The sequence below is a fragment of the Nilaparvata lugens genome, chromosome 1 (assembly GCF_014356525.2).
Source record: "Nilaparvata lugens isolate BPH chromosome 1, ASM1435652v1, whole genome shotgun sequence".
NCBI classification, from domain to species: domain Eukaryota; kingdom Metazoa; phylum Arthropoda; class Insecta; order Hemiptera; family Delphacidae; genus Nilaparvata; species Nilaparvata lugens.
In genome coordinates, this window is record NC_052504.1 from 53,218,022 (window position 1) to 53,244,198 (window position 26,177).

Genomic DNA, 26,177 nt, shown 5'->3' on the forward strand with positions numbered 1-26,177 from the left:
GCAAAAATTTCCCTCACAAGGGCCCAGTTGCACAAAAGCCGGTTAAATTTTAATCCTGATTAACTTCACGTGAACCAAATCAGAGAAGATCATTTCAAAAAGATGGATCCACTGGAATTAATCAGGATTGAGAATAACCCGGCTTTTTTGCAACCGCTAGCACTAAGTACCTGATTGAATGATTACAAAAGTTCAACAGCTGAGTCATAATTTTGACACAGTCCCACTCACTCACTTCCATCACCAACAGACGACGAAATAATTATTATCAGCTGTTTTTCCAAGGATGAATAATAATTATCCTTTTTATTTCCTTCAACGAGTTTTCCCAGGGATGACACCTAGTGCAATCCAATCTTTATATTATAAACCTTACTATGTTCTGAATTTCGTGAGAATCGTTAGAGCCGTTTTCGAGATCCGGTGAAATACAAACATATGAGCATCTAAACATATTAACAGAAGTTGCTCGTTTAATAGTATATAAGGTAGATATATTACCATATTTTATGTTTATTTTAGTTGTGGACTTGCTGTTATGAGTAGCCTATCTACTAAATCGCACAGACTTGTTTGATCAAGAATGAGCGCTTTTACTTTTATATTAATCCAGCGCACATAATATGATGTGACTGTTAACTACAGTAGTTGTGCGTGCAATTGTTTAGTAACCTTGACAGTGCATTAAAGATTGAAGGTAGGTTGGTAGGTGAGCGTTTTTTAGGGCCGTTTGCATAGTATCCTACATTAAATCTGCGTTTACACCAAAGTTATTAACAAAATGATGATGAACATATGTGTTTGTCAAGTTCCGTTCAATCTAATAAAATAAGGATTAAATTTTTAAAACTTCGTACAGTAGGCCTATTTAACTTTGGTGTGAACCGCCCAGCAGCTTAATATTAGTAATCTAAAGCTGGAATCAAATCTGGTTTTTTGTTTAAACTAAGTACCTACTATTTTTCATTTATACTCTTTTACTATTGCACAGTGCAACTAAATGTAAAAGTAATTAAATCTTATCATTTTTTGAGAAATTTCTCAATCGCTTTTCCTCTCCTATTACAGTACTGTACCTATCAGAGTAGGCTACAGCTCTAAACACACAAACGACGAATGAGTTATTAAAATAACCAATGAACTGCTGGTTTATTGTAAACAAAAAATAATTAATTCCCTGAAGAATTACATTAAGTACCAATTCAAGTTTTAATTCTGTTCACTCAAACTCGATCAACTCAATCTATCTTAGTTTAGCTAGCCTATCTAGGCCATCTATGAAAACTACATTTTAAATTAATATACTGAAACAATGAGTAGAACTTAGACATCAATACTAGAACTCTAAAACTCAACAATTTCCATAAAGTTAGGTTATTGTTGATAATAGCCTGTTACTTTAAACCACATTATTAACACTGAGTCTCAAGTTCATTTTGTTGATTCTTGTAATTCAAATCAAATTGTAAAATAGAATTCAACATCATGAACACAAATTAAAGATTCAAATTCAAACTACGAGCTACGAGGCACAGGTCAGTTAATCAGTTTGTACAAACAATTTTCTGCATTATCAAAGGCTATACGATATCGATAAAGTACAATGTATCGATAACAGAATCTCGATATATATTGTCACATTCTGAGGTGACCGCATTTGTTGTGTCATGAGGCGACAAATGCGGTCGATTTTCATTTTTGCACCTCCCGACAAATGCGGTCAGTGACAGAGTGGGTCACATTCCTGAGGTGACCGCATCTGTCTTGTCAAGAGGCGACAAATGCGGTCGATTTTCATTTTTGCAACTCCCGACAAATGCGGTCAGCGACAGAGTGGGTCACATTCCTGAGGTGACCGCATTTGTCGTGTCAAGAGGCGACAAATGCGGTCGATTTTCATTTCTGCACCTCCCGACAAATGCGGTCAGCGACAGAGTGGGTCACATTCCTGAGGTGACCGCATTTGTCGTGTCATGAGGCGTCAAATGCGGTCGAAAAAATGACCCACTTTGTCGTCGACCCACTTTGTCGTCGACCCAGTTTGGCGCTATACCCTTGTCACAGTCTTAGACCAGTTATAGAATAGACACGGCCTATTGTATATTCATACTGAAAGTCGATGAAGCCAACATCTACTGCCATATCTCCAAATCGTGACGTCATCATCAGATAAAAACTTTTCTGTAGAGTTTGTTTACATTGTTTTCCATAGCAGATTGTGTCTATTTCAGCGGGAGCGCAGCTGGAGTTTACCATTTTAACCCTAGAGTACTAATCATATTTTTTTGACATTAATACTAATCATGAGTAAAATTTACGCATAGTTTACAATAACATCACTCTTTTGTTTTTTCTCTCATAATGATTTTATTTTTTAATAAAGTAATATTTTTCAAATAATTTTTAACTTCAAACTTACAGAAAAAGTTTTGTAAGTCCTTATTCACTTGCACCCTGGGCACATTTTTACCTGGTGCTCACCACAAATTGGCTTATTGCATTTTGAGCAATAGGTGGTGGTAAACCTCCTCTTCCTATAATGGCATAAACCGCAGTACTTTCTTTCTCCTTTCTGAGCTTTCTCAAAATGTGGCTCTTCTGTACCAAGCACTTTATCAATGGTCGTTTTTAGCTCTCTCCTTAGTGTGGGAGTCTCAGCTCGACGGCGCGTAATCCATGGCGTTGTCAGTTGACTGTGGAGATGCAGTAGGAACTCTTGCCTGGAAAGTCCGACCTTTTTGGAATTTGGCGAATTCCTAAAAAATTGGTGCACATAAATCACGTACGAGTTTACACTTGTCAAGTTCAGAATATTATAAAACAAGCAGAGTGGCCATCTTCGTGTCTTCCTGCTGCAGCTCATATGTTGACACATCTGATCGAGAGTGTCAACTGCTCCTTTTGTTTCATTATATGCTAGTATAATGTCTGGCTTTTTTGACTTTTCATCCACTGTTCCATCATCATGCATGGTCGAAATCAGTGTTACAAGCTTATTTGCTTTTGGCTTGTAAGACACTGCCGTTAGGTTGTCGGAAAATAAAAAAAGCGAAGAGTCCACATTTCTATTCTGATACTTTATGTCGACGAATTCAGAGGGCAGTTCAGGCTTATTTTTCTTTATCGTGCCTATTGCTGATAAACCGTATTCTTTCAGAAGCTTCTCGAATAATGGGATGCTCACAAACCAATTATCCATTGTTATGTTCCTATGCGATCCTTTCAAGCTCTCAACCAATTTCTCAACAAAATAATGTGTTGAAACAACTCCTTCCGGCGATGAACCTTTCCCCAGGTAAGGAATAGCATTGAACATGTACTTAGTGTCATTGTCACAAATCATAAGTATTTTTATCCCATACCGATTTGGTTTTTTTGGCATGTATACACGGAATGGGCATCTGCCACGGAATCCTACCAACTGTTCATCAATTGTGCAAAACGAACTCGGCTGATAATTTTCAGAACAGTTCATTACAAATAAGTCCCAAACCTTTTTTATTGGTGCCAGTTTGGATTCTTCGCGACGTTCATTCCTTGTTTCACGATCATCAAATCGTATACAATTGATCAAAAACAGAAATCTTTCGGCAGTCATTGTAGCTCGATAAAGATCACCACTGTACTTTGAATCGAATAATAACTTGGCTGACAAATGATTATTATTTAGAGCCGCAGTCAAGAATAAAAGCCCAATTAGTGCTCTCAGCTCTTCTTTACAAACATCCTTCAATGTTGCATTCACAACTTTGTAATTTTTCCTCTGCCTCACTATTTCTTCATTTGTCCTAAGGACAATTTCATCGAGAATGTTGTCAGATAGTAGCAAATTGAAACATTTCTCTGGGTCAGGATCGATTTTTTGTGTGGGGCCTGGTCTAACATGGACAATGTTCTTATCTCTTGTCTTACCTTTGTTGGATCCAACTTCTTTGGTTTTCCATGTAAAACCTTTTTTTCCAATAAGCTCTTCTACAGTTGGCACTATCCTTAGCTTAGATATTTCACTCCCTACCTTATCTGCGACTTTAGAAGATGATGATGATGATTGGGACTCCTCAAGGCGTGGTCTTTTCTTCTTCCTCTTCTGCTTTTCAGTTTGTTGATAAGCTTGCTCGATGTGTTGAATCTTTGTAGCTTCATCAATAACCTGGCCTTCATTGCTGGGCTGGAAGTCTGGGTCATCATCGCTGTTATCAGAGAATATCCCCTCCAGAATATCTTCTTCATCTGCGTCAGATTCTCCACCCTCATCTATCTCATGAAGCATTCGGCGAATACGTTCTTCGTCAGTTCCAGCAGCCATGATCTGGGAAAAACGTTTTTTTTTTATAATTTTTATGACTTTTTCAAGGTTAGAAATTTGTATATATTTATTTGACACATAGGCCTAATGCTAAATCAATAATGATAGGCATAAATGAATTTTATTCAAATGAGTAGATAGAGATAAGATAGTTTCATGTTCCATTTATCACATAAAAATACATGTTGAATATCCATCAATACGTAAATTTACGTGAATACAAAAACATCATGCGTAAATTAAACTCATCTAAATTGTCAATTGATACTAAACATGCGTATATTTTACTCACTTAGAATACCCATGAATACTAAACATGCGTATATTTCACTCATTAAAAATATCCATGAATACTAAACATGCGTAAAACAAGCGCGGTGACTTACCGAAATGTCAATGTAGTTCCCAACAGACAGAATATACAGCTCCTTATGATATGCAGTCTTCTATAGGAATGAGACAACAAAGCACTGCTAGACGCCTAGATCTCAAAACCACAGTGGAGGGGAGGAATAGCCGGTTTTATGGCGCCATGCGTAAGAATTACTCATGATTAGTTGTCTAGGGTTAATGAATAATAATTTATATCCTTCTGAAATAAACACAATCTGAAAGTTTTCTATACGATGATGACGTCCGATTTGGAGATATGGCAGTAGATGTTGGCTTTAGAGGCTAGACTTCCCAGCGTGTCCATTCTATAACTAGTCTAAGGTCACAGTATACCTATTCTGTGCTCTTGTCTCACTTGTTACTACTCTTAGACCAGTTATAGAATAGACACGCTGGGAAGTCTATAGTGAGGTCCACGTTATAATGACAGTATTTGATCAACTTTGGTTTTGCTATACTTGTCTATCATTCGACAAAGCCGGTGGTACTATCGTTTTCTAGGTCCACAATGGTGCCAATTATGTTTTTGACAGTGTTTAATGATTAATTAATGCAGAGAATCGGCATCGCTATTCTTCTATCTTTATCCACTGTCATTATAACGTGGACCTCACTATAGCCTCTGAAGCCAACATCTACTGCCATATCTCCAAATCGTGACATCATCATCGGATAGAAAATTTTCAGATTGTGTCTATTTCAGTAGGATGTGAATTATTATTCATTAAAATGGTGAACTCCAGCTGCGCTCCCGCTGAAATAGACACAACCTGCTATGGAAAACTAAAGACTTTGAAGATATATCTTTAAGGTCTTTGTGGAAAACAATGTAAACAAGCTCTACAGGGAAGTTTTCTATCTGATGCTGATGTCACGATTTGGAGATATGGCAGTAGATGTTGACTTCATCGACTTTCAGTATGAATATACAATAGGCCGTGTCTATTCTATAACTGGTCTAAGTTACTACTTGAGAGTTGAGATTCGAGAGTGGTTGAGGAGTCGTCTTAACCTTAGACCATTTATAGAGTAGACACGCTGGGAAGTCTAGCCTCTGAAGCCAACATGTACTACTAAATCCGCCAATATTGACGTCACAATCAAGCTAACAACAATGCATTGTTCAACAACAATGTAAGTTAAACACCACAAACAAACTGTTGTGACGTCAACGTGGGTGAATTTGGCAGTAGAGATGTTGGCTTCAACGACTTTTAGTGTGAATATACAATTGGCCGTGTCTACTCTATAAATGGTCTTAGGTCTTAACGATAGAAGTGGAATTTGAAATGTTTACCAAGATGGCGGCCGACCTTCACAGTGAACTTGGAATGCTGGCAGCGCTCCAGTGGGCGTTTTGTGAACTACGAGAGTTACAAGACATGTTTTTATTCTTTGTAGGTTATGCTTATGTTGTAATTTTAGGGGAAAATAATAGTTGTGTTTACTTATAATCAATAATTATTATCAGTTTTGTGCCGAGCACTCGTTTTAATTCAGGCCTTTTCCCAAGTTATAATAGTAAATTTAATACTCTATAGACTAGAGTCGTTATTGTAAGTGAGTTAGCGAAATAAATTATTTTCTCTCTCTATTATGAACGGCCATGACTTCGAGTTTCCCATGATAGATATTTAAAAATTGTGGCTCTGAGTCGTCGAGGAATGTAGATTATGGAATTATCTCTAAAACTTAGCCTTCTTGTCGCGACATAAAGTGCGATAAGTTGGAAAACAGCAAGCATTGAAATTATAACAAACTACCGATTTTGCAGTTACTATTTGGTCCAAAGGCTCTAGAAGCCACGCGACGATTGGTCAAATTGATTCCTTTCGCCCAATAGGAGACCTGTTTCTAAATACAGTAGTGGGGATTCCCCAGCCGCCAGACCAGATTACGTTTCAGAGGACACTTTGCTAGGAGCACTACGAGAGTAAAGATGTAGTCATTATGTTTCGCCCTTTTTGGGCAGGTTTATAAGTTTATTTCAGTAGTTAATGTAGGAGCTAGTTTTATTTTTTATTAATGTTTAAATTTACTAGTAGTGCCATGTCCTGAAAGTTTAATTGTGTTTCTTCATCATGTACGAATAATTGTTTCTTCAAATACCGCTAAGGTACGTAAAATAAGGTTAAAAATAATTTAGGGAATTTAATTGATTGAAACTTCCATAAGAGTATTGAATTAATTAAGCCTGTTATTTTTCAAGTTAATAATATTGATTGAGAATAATCCTTTTGATTTTATTAGTGATGGAAGATAATTATAAATTTTTTTCTACAGAAGTATAGAAAGTTTTCAGTTACGTTACATTTGAGTTATTGTTTCTGGAGATATATTATCGTAGAGTATTGCTGAAAGTCAGGAAGATAGCCTTTAAATTGGAATGAAACTTTTAAGAATTGTTCATATTGAGTTTATGACATTTTTTAATTTATATTTTTCAGACTCTGTTTTCTTTTGTCATTAAGGCTTTTGAATGATTTAGTAAATTTTTTATGATAGAAATCTTAATAGATGAAGAAGAAAGTTTTTCTTCTCCAGGAAATTAATATTAATGAATGTTCAAATTTTAATACAATTTAAATTATTTTCTATGTGTCTACTAATTTTATTTAATTAAAGGTAAAAACTATCCACAAGATGAATCTTATAAGGCAAACATTATCTTTCCTTAAAGTGAAATTTTCAATATTTTTTTCTTTTATTGTGTTATAAAGTGTCTTGTTTTATTAGGTGATAAATTCATAATTTCAGTTGATACTAGTTTTTGGACTTGTATTTGTAGGTAAATCAAATCATAAACTCTAGAATGTTCATTTTTAATTAAGGTTCTGAGCAGTTTTGGGCGAATGCCCGTTATTTACACTTGGATTGCGTCCTATAGTTCATAAATAATAAATAAAATAAATGTTGGCTGGCGCACAAGTTTCCAACAATACTAGCCGAGCTACTATATGAAAAATTACATTTGATTTCGCAAACCAAACGAAAAATATCATATAAGTTAGCATCATTTCAATTTGAATTATTTGTGAAGAAAGATCCCTTAATTCTGATAAAAAGAATCAGTAGTTTAAAGATAAAAATCTATATAAAATGAGGATTCAAATAGTATGAGAGAATTTAATTAATTGTAATCAATAGATAACTCCTGTTTTAGCTTTTGATGAATTGTAGGAAGAGTTAGAAATTAATGCTGTAATACATTTATTTACAGCGGTTCATGTGTGTCCCCTAACCAACTTCTTGTACTACCACCCCTTTGGTTCCGCAACTTTATGTAACACCGCTTCAAGACACCCATTCAGACGACAGGTCTAGGGACGTAAGAGGACGTCGCCGTCAAGCCAAATTCAACCGGTAAAAGCTCACCGCCAAAAACAGGTACTGTAACCCCGACGATAAAGCAACGTACAGACCAACGAAAGTGCAGTGTAGTGAAACAAAGGTTCATTCGAGAATGTCAATCAAAAGTGGGGATTCAAAATTATTATGAAATGGGTTATATGGGTTACTATCGACGAAACTTGGGTTCAACGGGCTTTTCTTTCTTGAGTAATTTTATGTTGAAATTAATTGTTATTTGATGACTGATATTGTTTGGTTTTGTGACGTATTGCTATCTAATCGGGGATAGTAATGCGCCCCCGAATCAGATGAAGAATGTCACCAAAGTAACATGAAATTGTTGTTTCTGTTGTTCTATTTTAGTTGCCAATGTTTATTGAAGCTGTTTGTATTTTTCAATTATTTCAAATTGTAGTGTTTTTCTATAGTATAAACCTATTAAATCAGGCATGGCAAGATTAATTGAAGTTTTCTTGACTCTAGCCCGTTCACCTACATGAATTAGGTATAGACTCAGGTATTTTCTAGATGTGTCGGCCTATTTCTAAATTCTAAATTTTATTCAAAATTATCTTCTTTGGCACACAACTGCGCCACTCTGCTGTCTAGAGATATTTAAATCTCTGGAATTCAAATTTTCTAAAAAATTAAATTTTTCATAACTTACACTAATAATACTAGATCAATTTTTCTGAGTCTATACTTAATAATTCATTCTGTGAACGTGTTAACTGTCAATATTTTAGGTTTGGAGTTGAATGAATAATTTATAGTTGCTACTCCAATTTTTCTGAAGTTTAAATAATTGTAGATGAAACAGGAAAGTTATTCAGTTATGTTAAATCCATTTAAATGAAAATCTTTTGAAGTGCTTAAAGATAAAGTTAGGTATCATTGATGCTTAAGTTGAAAGTATTCTAAAACTTAATATTGAAATTGAAGGTTTAACGGTAGAATAAAAATTGGTAGAAGAAACTAGCATAGGTGAAAAACAACTGATTCTAAGTGCTGAATAAATTTTTGTATTCTGTAATTACGTGAATGATGATAGAAATTATTGTAATGTCAACGTACGTATTCTGGTCTCACGTCTGGTAGTTGAATATCATTATAGTAGTAGTGAAAGGGAATATTGAGATTTTAAAGGTCAACCCAAGTAAATTAGGAAAATTCGGAAATTATTATGGGAGAATGTTTGAGGAAAATAGGAAATTTTTTTGATAAGTTTAGGTAGATCGAAGGTAATCAGAGAATAAATAGGAAACTGTTTTATTAGTTATTGTTGATATGTAGTTTTGAAAAGTTGATGAAGTCCCTTTATCAGTAATGTTTATTCTCGAAAAGGTGAATCAGTTTTATTATTGGAAATATTTTTTTTAGGGTGTGATTTTTGCGGTAGGCATGCGTAGTGATAGTGTAAAGATCCGTTGTGTTGGTGACGTTTCCTGTAGGCTGTGGGGAATTTTTTTGTTTAGTTAAGACTCAAAATTTAGAGGAGGACAAGGGGATGTCCTGCCTGTGTGTGTTGTTGTTTAATTTAGGTAATCGGCGCGAGTGTAGGTCCGTGTCCAGAGAGAACGGAGCACTGCCCGAAAGTTGTCCATGTAACAAATCAAGGAATCTAGCTGTGACTAACCTTGCAAATTTGTACGGTGGAATTGTATAATTTTAGCGAAAGGCACCGAAGATGGTGTGAGCTAATATTTTTTTTTGTATCTAGTAAACGGTCAGGTTCATTCGAGAGTTATGGGGCTCATCAGTAGAATAACGTAAACCGAAATCTAGAATATTTAGTGAGTCTTCGTAGTGATTGTAAGGAAAGCAATCAGAATAAGGCAGTTTAGGGAAGCCCAGTCAAAAGGTTCATTAATGTTTGGTAGGAAAGTCAGCCACAAAAACACAAGTAATAATTGGTAAAAAAAAGGGGTATTATTGAGTTTAAAGTTGCTTAGAAATTTGGTATGGTAACGAAAATTGAAGGTTTTAGACAATGAATATTTAAGGTGATTAGTTAAGGTATACAAATAAAATAACAGAGAAACTTTTTCGAGTACCTAGGTAATGTTAAAATGGTTATCAGTGAAAGTAGAAATAAATATTGGAACAGTACTTAACGGTTTAAATTAAAATAAAATTAACAGTGAAATTCTTCTAGTTGAATTTGAAATGAAAAGGGAAAATCTCTTGAGTTAAGCATGAGTTTAAATTATTCTGTAGTTGAGGGTTGAAAGGTTGATTAAAAATTTAATTGGGGATATGAAAGTAGAAATATGTAGGAAAATTCGTGTCAAAAAGGAAATAGAATTCTGGTTGGGAAAATTAAAGTGAGGTAATTAACAGTAGTAGGACCCTTTAGAGATAAGTAGTCAAAAAGTATTAATAAATAAAAAAAAAAAGAAAAATCTTTAATGAAATGATCAATTTTTTTTAATGATGAATAGTAAAATTGCAATCAAGTTTTCCATGTGAATAAGTTGAGATATTTTAAGATCTATTAGAGTAATTGAAACTAGTTCGATATGAAGTTTATAGTTGAGGAATAATTATGTGAGGCTCCAGTAAGGTTGAAAATGTGAGTGAACTTGAGAATCAGACATAGTGTAATAGTAGTCTATTAATGTGTTAGTGTATTGGTAAATTCAATAATGTTGATAATCAGAAGTCAAACAGTAGCAGTCCAATGCTAAGATAGTTGTTCCAGTTGAATTTTCATATTATTAAATCATGCCTTGAGAATTATTCTTCCAGTGTTTAGAGAAAATGTCACGTACTCTAGTGAGAAGCGAAATACAGAATTACTATTGTCGATTAAAGCCTGGCACCCGATATCATAGTTTTGTTTTGACTAGCGTTCTGTGGTAAAGGTTTCCTACTAGAATATTATAATGAAAAGTGTTTTTCTCATGATTGTAGAATGCAAAATCACGCTTGAGTCATATTGAAAAATATCCGAAACAGATCAGGAAAAAATAGGAAACAGATCAGTCTATTGAAGACAAGATTTTTTGTCGTGAGTTATAATTGGATAAGTTTTTGTGAGTATGGCGCCACTCTGTAGCCTTGTCCCTATACACTCAACGAGATGATTCCTAATGAATGAGAAGGAGAAAGGAGAAAAAGAGTTATGATAAAGATATTTACCATATTTGTTATAAGGATTCATTACGGGTTCATGAAGGGTTTTATTAGTCAAAGATTTTGTTACGTGACAATATAATGTATATAGAAGAAATTCCGGAATGTAAATAACTTGCGCAACTAGATTAGTCATTAAATTATGTTATTAACTTCGTAATATTAAATATATTTAGGTAGGTGAATTAGGTTTAATTTTATTCCATTGATCGGCTGCATACTCGTGGTAAATGATTGTACAGTTTTCCCACGGTAGTAGATAATTGATTGTTTGGTAAATCGGGTGATGATCAATTTTTGAAGTCATCAACAGTCATAATACAATGTATGTAAATGATGTCTCTAATAATAATAATAATAATAAGTTATTTAGCATAAGACGGTTTATCATAATATTCTATACTATACCCATTTTCAATAGCTTAATACTCATCCATTCATAGTTAAGAATTATACATTTACCTAGTTAGGAGTTAGTACACATAGATAAAATATATTCGCATTCATTAAATAATAAGGATAATGTCTAAGGCCTCATATTTTATATTCTATTTGCTTTATATTTCATATTATTTTGTTGATATCCCTATTCTTTATTAGTTTACCTTCCATGATTAATACAATTATAATCTTATCATAGGTGTATTCAGTTTAACTGCTTCCGTTTTAGTTCACTTAATATAATTCAGTGATGGAGATTTCCTGCTGGAATACAATAATGGATAGAAATTTTCATAGCTACGGAATGTACATCAAGCGTGTGTCATTGCTCTCCGATGGCTCGCTAGCGTTGCAGTTTCAACCATTATTATCTCTCGACTACTATTCTCAATCGTAGTCGATGTAGAATATATTCTCAATCGTAGTCGATGTAGAATAGTATTGCCTATTGAATTGCTTTATATTGTTAAAAATATATTGCACTCTCAACTCTATAGTAATGATAGTTAGATTTCAATACATTCAGCTGAGTGAAAAAGTTTCATCCTTTACTATTCAAACGTACTTCATATTTTACAACAGCAGAGTAACATAGAACCAATTAAAACTATGATGTCTTTTAAACGTTTTCCCTTGTTAGAGTTTGCCAAGAAAATAACCAGGGACTCAATAAAGTGATTGAAGTATTCAAGATTATTATACTCGGTCCGTCTTTAGTACCTACTCAAAAAGTGGACACGCCCATATTGTTTTGTCCTGACTCTTGCCACAGTTTTAAAGACTCTTGCCCAAATCTCAATTAGTTATACATTTTGCTGAATTTCGGAATGATTAAAGAGATTTCTTTTGAAGAGGGCCCGCTTCAAATTGGATCCTACTATCAATCCAGAAATTCGACTCTCCAAATCATACAGAATGCCTCTATGGTAACATATCCTGATTAGATTTCTTTTTGCGTGTTTCACACCGTAAGGAAGGGGAGTGTGCCGAGCACTCGTTTTAATTCAGGCCTTTTCCCAAGTTATAATAGTAAATTTAATACTCTATAGACTAGAGTCATTATTGTAAGTGAGTTAGCGAAATAAATTATTTTCTCTCTCTATTATGAACGGCCATGACTTCGAGTTTCCCATGATAGATATTTAAAAATTGTGGCTCCGAGTCGTCGAGGAATGTAGATTATGGAATTATCTCTAAAACTTAGCCTTCTTGTCGCGACATAAAGTGCGATAAGTTGGAAAACAGCAAGCATTGAAATTATAACAAACTACCGATTTTGCAGTTACTATTTGGTCCAAAGGCTCTAGAAGCCACGCGACGATTGGTCAAATTGATTCCTTTCGCCCAATAGGAGACCTGTTTCTAAATACAGTAGTGGGGATTCCCCAGCCGCCAGACCAGATTACGTTTCGGAGGACACTTTGCTAGGAGCACTACGAGAGTAAAGATGTAGTCATTATGTTTCGCCCTTTTTGGGCAGGTTTATAAGTTTATTTCAGTAGTTAATGTAGGAGCTAGTTTTATTTTTTATTAATGTTTAAATTTACTAGTAGTGCCATGTCCTGAAAGGTTCAATTGTGTTTCTTCATCATGTACAAATAATTGTTTCTTCAAATAACCGCTAAGGTACGTAAAATAAGGTTAAAATATAATTTAGGGAATTTAATTGATTGAAACTTCCATAAGAGTATTGAATTAATTAAGCCTGTTATTTTTCAAGTTAATAATATTGATTGAGAATAATCCTTTTGATTTTATTAGTGATGGAAGATAATTATAATTTTTTTTCTACAGAAGTATAGAAAGTTTTCAGTTACGTTACATTTGAGTTATTGTTTCTGGAGATATATTATCGTAGAGTATTGCTGAAAGTCAGGAAGATAGCCTTTAAATTGGAATGAAACTTTTAAGAATTGTTCATATTGAGTTTATGACATTTTTAATTTATATTTTTCAGACTCTGTTTTCTTATGCCATTAAGGCTTTTGAATGATTTAGTAAATTTTTTATGATAGAAAAAAGTTTTTCTTCTCCAGGAAATTAATATTAATGAATGTTCAAATTTTAATACAATTTAAATTATTTTCTATGTGTCTACTAATTTTATTTAATTAAAGGTAAAAACTATCCACAAGATGAATCTTATAAGGCAAACATTATCTTCCTTAAAGTGAAATTTTCAATATTTTTTTCTTTTATTGTGTTATAAGTGTCTTGTTTTATTAGGTGATAAATTCATAATTTCAGTTGATACTAGTTTTTGGACTTGTATTTGTAGGTAAATCAAATCATAAACTCTAGAATGTTCATTTTTAATTAAGGTTCTGAGCAGTTTTGGGCGAATGCCCGTTATTTACACTTGGATTGCGTCCTATAGTTCATAAATAATAAATAAAATAAATGTTGGCTGGCGCACAAGTTTCCAACAATACTAGCCGAGCTACTATATGAAAAATTACATTCGATTTCGCAAACCAAACAAAAAATATCATATAAGTTAGCATCATTTCAATTTGAATTATTTGTGAAGAAAGATCCCTTAATTCTGATAAAAAGAATCAGTAGTTTAAAGATAAAAATCTATATAAAATGAGGATTCAAATAGTATGAGAGAATTTAATTAATTGTAATCAATAGATAACTCCTGTTTTAGCTTTTGATGAATTGTAGGAAGAGTTAGAAATTAATGCTGTAATACATTTATTTACAGCGGTTCATGTGTGTCCCCTAACCAACTTCTTGTACTACCACCCCTTTGGTTCCGCAACTTTATGTAACACCGCTTCAAGACACCCATTCAGACGACAGGTCTAGGGACGTAAGAGGACGTCGCCGTCAAGCCAAATTCAACCGGTAAAAGCTCACCGCCAAAAACAAGGTACTGTATCCCCGACGATAAAGCAACGTACAGACCAACGAAAGTGCAGTGTAGTGAAACAAAGGTTCATTCGAGAATGTCAATCAAAAGTGGGGATTCAAAATTATTATGAAATGGGTTATATGGGTTACTATCGACGAAACTTGGGTTCAACGGGCTTTTCTTTCTTGAGTAATTTTATGTTGAAATTGAATTGTTATTTGATGTCTGATATTGTTTGGTTTTGTGACGTATTGCTATCTAATCGGGGATAGTAATGCGCCCCCGAATCAGATGAAGAATGTCACCAAAGTAACATGAAATTGTTGTTTCTGTTGTTCTATTTTAGTTGCCAATGTTTATTGAAGCTGTTTGTATTTTTCAATTATTTCAAATTGTAGTGTTTTTCTATAGTATAAACCTATTAAATCAGGCATGGCAAGATTAATTGAAGTTTTCTTGACTCTAGCCCATTCACCTACATGAATTAGGTATAGACTCAGGTATTTTCTAGATGTGTCGGCCTATTTCTAAATTCTAAATTTTATTCAAAATTATCTTCTTTGGCACAGTTTGCAAGTTATATAAATATTTTAGCTACAAAAGCCAAAGTTTCAAAATAAAATTATTTTTCAAAATCGATTTGAGCTAGACTATATAGCTGTATGATAACATAAAATAATGATGAAGATTGATGTTATTCTTTACTGTACCGTACCAGGTTCCAGGTAAGACAAACAAATTTGGGCTGCACTTTAGTATATGGGCCGAGGAATCTAGCATTGAGACCTACATAGATCGATAGAGGAGATCAAGACGAGATCAACCATGTATAACATTGTTGTCGATTTCCAAGGATTAGCTGAAAAAACATGGCGGAAAGTTCAAAATTTTTATATCAATTTTTATTTTTAATAATTTTTTTATGGCTACAATATGTTTTAAACTAGTGCAATATTATGTAAAATTTGACGAGGAATGAAATTTGACAATGAAACTAATCTCAGGTTCGTAACTTCAGTAGTTTTTGAAATATTGCAAAATATGTGCAGAAAAGTGCAAATTTTTTGCTTTTTGCTTGTTTTCATGATGATTAATGGGTATTTTAAACTATTGGATATAGTAGAATCATAAATTCTAAAGGAAAAATTTCCAGTCACTTGATAGCTTAAACTCAAAATTCTTTGAGATATTTGGGAAAATAAAAAAAATGCACACTCAATACTCTTCAATTCTCATATTTATTTATTTTTTTACTATTAGTGACTACTAAATTGGCTAAATCTCATTGGGATTTTTGCAGGGAATTCATTAAAATAGATTTGAGGTTAGAAAATTCTATAGATTATTAAGATAGGTATTTGGAATAAATACAAGAAAATGTAGTATTTTAGCTTTAGAAGAGTTCAATATGTTTGCATAGGCATAGTGCAGACCGATATTGAGGATCACATTTTATTCAGCTTCCAATGCAATTCAGAAGCTTTAAAAGATTGTAAAAATAATTGAATCAAATCAAGCTTTCCCAACCTAAGCTTTTCCCAAACCTAGTTTTTCCTAACCTAAGCTTTCCCCAATCTAAGCTTTACCTAACTTAAGCTTTTTCCAAGCTAAACTTTTCCTAACCTAAGTTCTCCCTAGGTAGCAAAAAATGGAGTTGCAATATTTTTATTTGCCCAAATATCGCGAACAATTTTAATCGTTAAACAAGTTAATCGACAACAATGTTATACATGGTTGATCTCGTCTTGATCTCTATCGATCTATGTAGGTCTCAATGCTAGATTCCGCGGCCCATATACTAAAGTACAGCTCATACTTGTCTACATATTACAAGAATTACTCTATTATAATATATGCTTTTATTACCGTTATAATAACAGTGGTGGAAGAGATAGAAGAACAGAGTTTTCGATTCTCTGTCTACTGTCTTCTATAAAGGATATCTGATGTAATATTAACTTTTCATTCTTGTTTGAAATAACTAATCATGTTTTATTCCTCAGGAAAAAAAATAATGATTGCAGGAGGTTTGTGGCATAAGGTAATCAATCCATCCTGAATGGAGCAAGTCCCTAGCTTAAACTCTTAACTTGTTTACAATTTTAGTTTTTTCTCTTCCCATTCATATCCAACACTTTCTTATTTTTTAGAAAACATGAAGTCTGTAGTAATCTACCCCCATGTCAGTGTAGAGAGGCCTGTTCATGAAGACACAAAATCATTCGACGGTGAGTAATGCGTTACTTGATCATTGGTCTTAGAGATGAACAATAATTATTATTCGGAAATATCTACAATCCATTAAACGAGTCTCATCCCCAAACAAGAACATTCAAACTTGTTTCACTTGCCTGCCAATTTGAAACTGTCTGATTATATTACTCGTATGCCCAGTTTCTAGGCCATTCATTAAATCTAATGGACCATTGAATCTTGGACACCACTTATTAAATCTAACTCGACCATTAAACCTATTAATTGTTTTGTCAGTGATTATGTTTAAGAGGGTGTATGATTTTAAATTGAGTTGGTAATTGACTAAGAACTCAATTTCAAATCAAACATCTCTCAACTTATGATGCAAAATTCCCTGAAATTCAAGATCAGAAACATTTATTCCCAGGGAGTTGATTCCCAAAATTCATAAATGCCCGGGAGTTTATGATTATTTTGTATGATAACTAAGAAAACGCCTTTTTTAACTAAACTTAGGCTATTGATAATCTTATAAAAAAGTTATATTGAAATGATTAGAATAAATAATTATTTATAATAATGATTAGAATAAAAAAAAATTATTTATCACTTCTTGATTAGTGTGAGGAGGAATAAGCATTCATTTTCTAATAATTTAAGGCTACGCGCCACGCTTTTGGAAACTTATTATTGGTTCCATTTCGAAGGTATTTTGATTTGAATTCTATCAAGATACTTGAATAGATCATATTTCCAAGGAAAAAATATTTTCATCATTTTTTCGTTTTGATATTAGGCGCTTTAAAAGCGCATAACGTTCAAATATTGGGAAAGATACATCCTCAAAGTATGAATTTATTTGCTATCATTTATGATGTAATGGATCTGCCCCAAGATTTGAACTTTTTGCGCTTTCAAAGCGCCCAATATATCAAAAAGTAAAAATGATAAAAGTTTTTTCTTGAAATTAGTCAAATCTAAATAAATTGATAGTATACAATTCGTAATACTTTGATAATTTGCCAGTAAAAAGAATCAAAAAGCGTGGTGCACATCCTTGATTATTGTATACTTCCATGTTATGTCTTGTAAATTAAATCTGTTATACTCATATTCCTAACAGTCAAGTAAGCTTAGTCAACAAAATATTGGGTTTACTTCGTCTTGAATTGCTCAAGAAGTTGAATTTTGGGTTTACTTCGTCTTGTATTGCTCAAGAAATTTAATTATGATAAATCATCTATTACTTGAAAAGAAGCTCACAATAATTTTAACCCAAAAATAAAATAATAAAGAACATACTAGAATGTTCGCTCCTTCAAAATTTCATTACTGTAGTATGTGAATATTTCATTTTTTGTGATAATAATGTGTAATATTCTTTCTACGAAGGCTTGGTTTTGAAGCATCTAAATTTGAAAATATTTTAGGGCTGAAAATTTTGTGAAGTGAAGAACTACAAGACGACATATTTCGGACTATGTGTAACTTTATCCAAATTTGGGAGAGGAACAGCACAGGGTTACCTTATTTTTCCTCTCCCTATCATTTTCATGATATACTTATTATGATAAAGAATAAAGAAGGGGACGCTTTGCTTTAATTGAATTAGTAAAATCGATAGTATTTAATTAATACTATCTAACTAACCCAACTTAATTCATCGATATAGGTGATCACTGGTTCACTCAACGTAAAGTCTAGCCAAATTATATAAAAAATTGATGTAATTTGTGAGCTATTTACACTGCTTTTTTGAATGGATGATTTATTTATTATGATTGTCAAATGTGATTGAAATTGATAAATAATATAAACTATTTTAATGCAATTTATTCCGATGGTTTCTTGGGCAGAGAAATATTACCCAATCATAAGTTTCTTCCCAATGGGAATATTCCCGACTTACATTACTACCCTGAAAATCAGAACTGACTACCCTGGAAATCTCCCCGTCTACTCACTACACCATGTTCGTACCTCGCTTTGTTCAAGCAAATCAGTCTTAGCGCAAAACGCCTATAATATAGTCCAATACAAACAGAAGAGATGTAGCACCAAGTCCATTCTGTTTCCATTGGACCATATTTCTATATTTCTAGAGGTGTGAGAGTCCTCTACGCCACTTTGGTGTGAATTGGGTCTTATGCTTAGTGAACTGTTAGTAGAAGTATATTACAACATATTTATTCTACCACTCCTACCTATCGCTACAACTTGAACATTTTAAATGTTATTTTCAAATTTCATCAACTCATTTTTTATCATTCGATCAATCAATAATTCGTTTGTTTTTTTCTCTTTCAGACACCAAAACATATTACACAGTGTAGATGGACGGATAGAAAGCGTGAACATCAAAAGCCATCGTGTGTGTTACCCAGTTTCCATTCTGCATCTAACAATAGCAACAAAGCATCCAACATCATAACTTTATTATTATATAGTCCAGGCAATGAATACTCAAAAGAGGGTATAGAGAGAAAAGTTTGGAAGACTATTTGACCCCGCAATTTCGTTTTGGGTATTAAGGAGGTAAAAATATCCCCACCCCTACCCCTTGTGCTAAGGGGGTGGGGTGGTTCAAAGGTACAATTTTTTGGTTTCTCGCATATAACTCGAAAACTATGTATCTTACGGACATAACTGTTACATACAAAAGTAAAGCTTATATAATTTCCTACAATATTCATCTCACAACTTTTCTAGTTTTCGAGATATCCGCTCTCAAATGTGTGACATTTTTGAAGAAAACACGTTCGCCTCCAATTTTTTTCTATTTCTACTCTTATAACTTTTTAAAAATTGATGGGAAAAATCAATGCAGATTATGAGCTCATAGAGCCTCTTTCAGGGCTTATAACTCTCCAACAATGCATTGTAAAAATCATTGCTTTTCGTAGGTTTGTAGAGCATTAAATTCTCTTTGAAATAGTGTATTATTTCACTATTCAAAGTTTCTGTTTCATTGTTATAGCAACTTTAATGTAGGGGATGGAATTTCCAATGCTGCAACATTATTCATTTGGCAATGACATTTGAAGCGGGTGTCTGTGACACAATTTTTGACGTTGCAGCTTAATTTTGACTAGTTAGTAGATTAACATAGCAAAAGTGCACATCTTTATCCCCTCTGTTGAAGGTTTGGAACCGCTGAGTTGACACTAGTTGCAATATTGAAAATGTTGCTACATTGCACTATCATTCTTGATCATTTGTTACATCACACAACTATTATATGAATACTTTGTATTGTTGTAACCAACTTGAATCAATTGACAATTCCTTTTTACTGCTTATTCAAATTTACTATTTGTAAAACTATATTTACAAATACTTTACTATATTTACTATTTGTTATTTTTGATTTTCATTAAAGGTCCTTTTTCCTACTTAATGCAGTCATAAAACTTTTAAGGTCATTTGTAAAGTGCCACTTATATCAATAAATGCAATCATTTGCTATTGTTACATTGTATTACAATTTCTTGGCGTCTACCTTGCTACCAGGTATTTAGTAGTTTTATGTGAGTTTGGGTAAAGGTATTGACAAACAACATGAACAACATCAGCCATCTATAAATTATATTTATTATTTAACATGCATTTCATTCAACTTAGTATACAGTCCACTTGAAGTCCCTCATACCAAACACATCAGATACGGTACATAGTTTTTGAGTTATATGTGAGAAACCAAAAAAATGTTACCTTTGAACCACTCCCACCCCCTTAGCACAAGGGGTTGGGGGGGGGACTTTTGATATGTTTACTCCCTTACTACCCTAAACAGAACTGCGGGGTCAACAAGTCCTATTAGACCAAGCTATTTAGACCAATTCTTTGTCATCAAGCTCTCTATTCTGTTGCTTTACAAAAGAACAGTAACTTTATATAGAAAACTATTTGTTGAGAACTTTGGTGTAAATGCAGCAGCTTCAGCATTTATCCTTATCCATAAAATTATATTGTTGTACTTGAGTATACTCTTCATTTTTAACTACCCTATGTCGCACCTGGCTATTCCATTGGCTGCGAGCGAAATAGTAACAACTATCAACAGTATATAGCTGGCTAGTAGAATTCCATTAGCTTCAAAAGTTTGAACATGTCAACAATTCATTCGGGCTACTGAGACAAATGCGCAGGTACCAAAAAATAAATTTGTAATGGAATAAAAAAAAGGTAGGTACGGTAATGGAAAATTAAGTGTCACTGTTTTGATAGAAGCTATACAAGCATTGTTTTAATTGTCAGGTGTGACACAAGGCTTGCTATAATAATTCTAATCTGAAACAAATAATAGCTATAATACTTTGAAATCATTATAAAAAATACTGTATTTCCCACAGAATAGGCAATGTCATTATTTTTAGTCACTTTGGGTATGCCTAGGCCTGTATTTCTAATTTTATTTTTTGCAAAATCTCAAATTTATTTTTTCTTCATTTATAATTATTATACAGTATATAATCTTCAATTCCATCATGATACATTACATTAATTCCAATAAGTTAGCATATTATTATTATATTAAATTGATGGTTAGCTGTCACAGGAGAATAGAAAGGCTATTACGTATATCTATGACTCAGTACGGTAACCAATAACAAATAATAATAATTAGTCTATTGGTTAAGTTAATAAAGATTTTATAAAATAAGAATTTCTATGAAAGTTAATGGTAGGCCTACTATTACTTGATTTCTATATTCAGGCATTAATATAAATTATTATGAAAATTCATTATTCGAATCATCATTTAACTATTTTTCTTGACGAATAAAATATGATTGATTATTTTGAACAAGTCACCAGGATCTTGGATTCAAATATGAATTACAATACAATACCGTATATTGTGTATTTTCAATAAGAAATTTAGATCTCTCAACATTCATGGGAAGTTGAAGGACAGTGATGGTTTTTCTTCTTGAAGTATACCTTTGGACATTCAATAAATAAATGTATCCATCGTCAACAAGCTCTCAGACAAAACAACGTTTTTTGTTGAACTTGAGTAGAGTTTCTAATTGAAGCTTCAAAAATTGTACGGTATTCAGTCTATTTCAAGAAAGTTCTCATTCTTTTACGTTAGGGCCAGATCATATTCAAATTTATTACAAGAACAATATTAAGCATTTCTTTTACCAATCGAAGAGCTTCCTGCTTTGCCGACTCTAAAAACGCTCAACTGGCCCTTGTATTGTTGATAAATAACCCGCAACATTAAACTTGTTCATACAGCCAAGCCATACTAATTTATAAACCTACGGTACGAATTACTAACAAGATTATCAGATATGTTTACTAAAGTAAAATCCTCTATTCTTCATGTTTTCAATAAAATTGCTTATTATATTCTTTGTTGACCGCCAACACAAATCTCATTACGGGTAGTCTATGATAATTCGATCAAGAATTCCTCAAGACACATTTATGATGTTGGTTATTCTACTAAGATTCAAAGCTGAAATAAGCAAATATCCTTTTTCTATATTATTTTCAATATTATTATAGATGGTAGCCTACTTATATCAAGTTTTCTTTAGTTCATGGTTAGCATACAGTATTTGAATTTGCCGGTTAAGCCAACTTGATAATAGTGTTTGAAAAATTTCAAAATAAAGGAGAATAAAGAGTTAATCTACTGATGAATGTCTTTTTTCAATCTGAAGAGACTCATCAATGATTGATTTAAACAAGTTTTCATTATAAAATAAAAATATCTTCAATTTGAAATTACAAAACAAATCAAGCTGGCCATGTTGTCAGCATTCCAAGTTCAGCTTATCAGGTATATTCCAAATTCCACTTCTATGGTTAGGTCAATTGGTGGTTGAGATTGTTTTTTGTTGGTTATGTTGATATAACTACTTTGATATTTTTAATTTATTATGCCGTTAAATCGACAGTTTTAAAAGAAACTGTTGGATATTGGTTAATGTTATAAATGTGTAAAATGGTATATTATTTACAGCTTAACATGCAACCCGAGTGCGCTATAATGTAGGGATCTTTTCTACGGTACTTTTTTGTTATTAACTACAATTTTTAATTTATAAAATATATCCAAATCATGTAAGTAATCATACAATAGTTACAATTCATTTATTTATTTGCTTTCTACATTTTAGTTGATATTATAATCATTAAATTATTAACTAGTCTTTGGTAACAATTTGTTGGGATAACATGCATTATAAAACATGCTTTAGATTTTATAACATCTACAATGATAACAAGATAAATACATGTCCAAGTTAGGTTCTACCTTAACTTTGCTAATAATAGAATAACTTGAAGTTGAATTTTGGTATCCACAGTTCCGTATCTTCTGCACGTATTACCGTATTGTAATATTATTGATATCAAAGCACATAAATGTTCTGTTTAATACCTTAATACCTTCAGCTTCATCCATTACCCACAATTGTGGGATCGATGGCGTCAAAAAATCAAAACACGTACAAACACATGAAAAAAAAAAACTGTAACAGTTCAGATGGCAGTGATCCAGTGCTCATGCTCTCAATAAAAATTCAAATTATCACTCATAAATTCGTTCACACTGTAGTATGCCTTTGCACACAGTAGCTTCCGGACGGTTCTCCTGAAGGCGGCCTCATCCAATTGCTTCACACTATTAGGCAGCTTGTTGTAAAATTTCAGGGCTGAAATCCTGTAACTGGCCTGTGATCGGTGGAGGCGTCTCCTGGGGATATCCAACAGCTCACTGCGCCTGGTGTTGTGGCGGTGGATGTCACTACGGGCAGCTAGAGTATGCTGTATCTTCTTGACATACACCAAGCACAGGAGGATGTAATGGCTGAAGACAGTCAGTACACCAAGGCGAGCAAAGATGGGCTTGCAGTGGGCAAGATGATCGCTGCCTGTTATAATTCTTATAGCCCTCTTTTGCAGTCTCAGCACATCAGCAGCCCCCGCTGAATGACCCCACAGAAGCAAGCCATAGGTAATGTGGCAATGGAAGAGCGCATGATACATCATTATCAGGTACTTCTCAGTCACCAGGCCCCTCATCTTGAGCAGCAGAAAGCAAATGCGGGAGAGTCGACTGGTTACTTGCTGTATATGATTGTTCCAGCTGAGTTTGCTATCCAAGACAAAACCCAGCAGCTTCACTGGATTCTGAGGGTCACGCGGCTCACGTGACAAGCTGCAGATGATCCTTTGGGTCTTGTCCTCATTCAGCTGGAATCGATTAGCCAGGAACCATGAAGTGGCAGACTGAAGATGCTCCGCAGATGCCTCCAAAACCCGCTCAAGCTCAGCACCCGATGACAGTAGAGATGCATCATCCGCGAACATCAGAGAGGAACCGTGGTCGTCGAGGTCATTTATCATGACAAGAAACAGTGTAGGCCCCAGCACCGATCCCTGAGGAACACCAAAAGTTACCGGAAGTGTCTGGGAGTCAGCACCACTGAGGGAGACAAGCTGAGTCCTTCCAGAAAGGTAAGAGCCCAAGATGGAAAGGGCAGAGTCTCTAAGACCATAAAAGCTCAGCTTTCTAAGAAGAATGCCATGGTCCACGCAGTCAAAGGCTCGGCTCAGATCACAAAGAGCAAGAGCAAGAGACTCACCATCCTCGAAGGCAGCATCAATCCGCTCAGCCACATGGTCGACTGCACCCACTGTTGATCTCCCAACTCGGAAACCAAACTGCATGTTGGAGAACAGGCCATTCTCCTCGAAAAAAGCCTCCAGCTGAGGCTTTATCACTGCCTCAATCACCTTGCCAAAGACAGGAGTTATGGAGATTGGCCTGAAGCTACGAAGGTTCTCACGATCACCCTTCTTGAAGACTGGGACAGTTCTTGGGTTTCCAGATAGGCAGTGTCGGAATTCTCAATAAAAATAACCTACATGGTCATTCACGCTGTGGAGGTGCTTGACTCCCAAAAAGAGGTTCACTGTAAAACTCCTGTAGTGAGTAGAGTGGCTTTTCCAGGAGTTTACTTTTCAGAGTGGTATAGAACCAAGAGTTCGGTGTTTCCTGAATTGGTCTAGGAAGGCTGTTAAAAAATCTTATTGCCTGCGAAGGAAAGCTATTGTAATTCCCCGCCAGTCGGCTCCGGGGTACCTCCAGTCTAGTGGCATGTCGTGTATTGTGGCTGTGTATATCACACCTTTTTTGAAACTGCACCAGGTTCTTCTTGATATACATAAGCGAGCACAATACATATTGACTGTACACTGTGAGTATCCCAAGATCCCTAAATAGTGGCCTGCAGTGATCCCTGAAGCCGGAAAATGTCACTATTCTCAGAGCCTTCTTTTGCAGTAGCAGCACATCGTGGACAGCTGGTGCGTGACCCCACAGGAGCAATCCATAAATGATATGGCTGTGAAACAGCGAATGATAGGCCATGACAAGACTTCTCTGATCCACCACACATCTCAGCTTACGAAGGAGGTACAGCACTCTGGACAATTTCCTGCATACTTGATTCACATGATGATTCCAGCTCAATCGCTCATCCAACCAGAGTCCTAATAGTTTTACTGGATCTGATACGACTGGCTGTCTTTTCAATGAGCAAACCAAGATGTTTGTTTTATCCTCATTTAATTTGAGCTTGTTGGCAAGAAACCACAACTTAGCTACTTCTAAGAGTCTGGCGGACTCCTCCTTTGCCTGTTCCACAGTGACACCTCTGGCAATCAAGGTGGTGTCGTCCGCAAAAAGCACTGCCCCCTGACCGCTTGAGAAGTCGTTCATGAGTAATATGAACAACAGAGGGCCCAAAACCGAGCCCTGTGGTACTCCATGCTTAACGCCTCTCAGCCTCGAGCCAGCACCTCTCAGCTGCACCACCTGTTTTCTATTATCCAGATAGGATATCACTGTCTTAAGGACCTTGCCACCCAGACCATATTTCTCCAGCTTTCCAACCAATATCCTGTGAGGTACGCAATCGAAGGCCTTGCTAAGGTCACACAATGTGAGGGCAAGGGATTCACCATCCTCAAAACTTCTCTGAATGTTTTCTGTCAAAGCCAGGAGAGCACTAGTTGTGGATCGTCTGTTTCTAAATCCATGTTGCGATGATGACAGCAGCCCATTCCCCTCAAAAAAGTTGGTCATCTGCATTTTCATCTCTGTCTCGATCACCTTTGAGAAGATAGGCACCATGGAGATTGGCCTGAAGTTTGCTGGATCACTGGTCTCCCCCTTCTTGTGAATTGGCACTGTTCTTGCTGTCTTGAGACAGTCTGGAAACCTTCCTGCCACAAAACAGCTGTTAATGGCTGCAGCCAATGGTTCAGCTATTTGTTTTGCTGTTGCCTTTAGCACAAAGGTTGAAAGTCCATAGATATCCTGAGACCTGGAGTTTTTCAGGTTTGAAACAATTTTGGTCACACGGTCTGCACTCACCAGCTTCCAGTCCATCATCTGCTGTTGCACCTGTCCTACATTATTCATGGGATTTGAGCCACAGTCAGGCAACTCCTGCAGAATGTTTTCTG

At 34.6% G+C, this 26,177-nt stretch overlaps 2 protein-coding genes and 1 long non-coding RNA gene across 3 annotated transcripts in view; 2 read left to right on the forward strand and 1 right to left on the reverse strand.

The window, feature by feature from the left end:
- Window positions 1-2,443: 2,443 nt before the first annotated feature.
- Window positions 2,444-4,858, reverse strand: LOC120351938 (piggyBac transposable element-derived protein 4-like). Its single transcript, XM_039430892.1, has 2 exons — window positions 4,693-4,858; window positions 2,444-4,309 (listed from the first exon to the last, which is right to left on the reverse strand). The coding sequence occupies exon 2, from the start codon at window positions 4,304-4,306 to the stop codon at window positions 2,444-2,446; it is 1,863 nt and encodes a 620-aa protein (XP_039286826.1). The 5' UTR covers window positions 4,307-4,309; window positions 4,693-4,858.
- Window positions 4,859-15,058: 10,200 nt separating this feature from the next.
- On the forward strand, window positions 15,059-19,426 carry LOC120353308. Its single transcript, XR_005572289.1, has 3 exons — window positions 15,059-15,211; window positions 16,637-16,714; window positions 18,990-19,426. It is a non-coding gene; the product is annotated as an uncharacterized LOC120353308 (long non-coding RNA).
- A 3,069-nt stretch (window positions 19,427-22,495) lies between these two features.
- The window catches only part of LOC111049351 (protein charybde), a 56,466-nt gene continuing 52,784 nt past the window's right edge, over window positions 22,496-26,177 (forward strand). The window contains exon 1 of the mRNA XM_039436507.1: window positions 22,496-22,763. The gene's annotated coding sequence lies outside the window, so the exon portion shown is untranslated. The remainder of the gene's footprint in view (window positions 22,764-26,177) is intronic.

Coding starts and splice junctions, on each gene's coding strand:
- LOC120351938 (XM_039430892.1), bottom strand. CDS start 4,306: ATGGCTGCTGGAACTGACGAAGAACGTATTCGCCGAATGCTTCATGAG.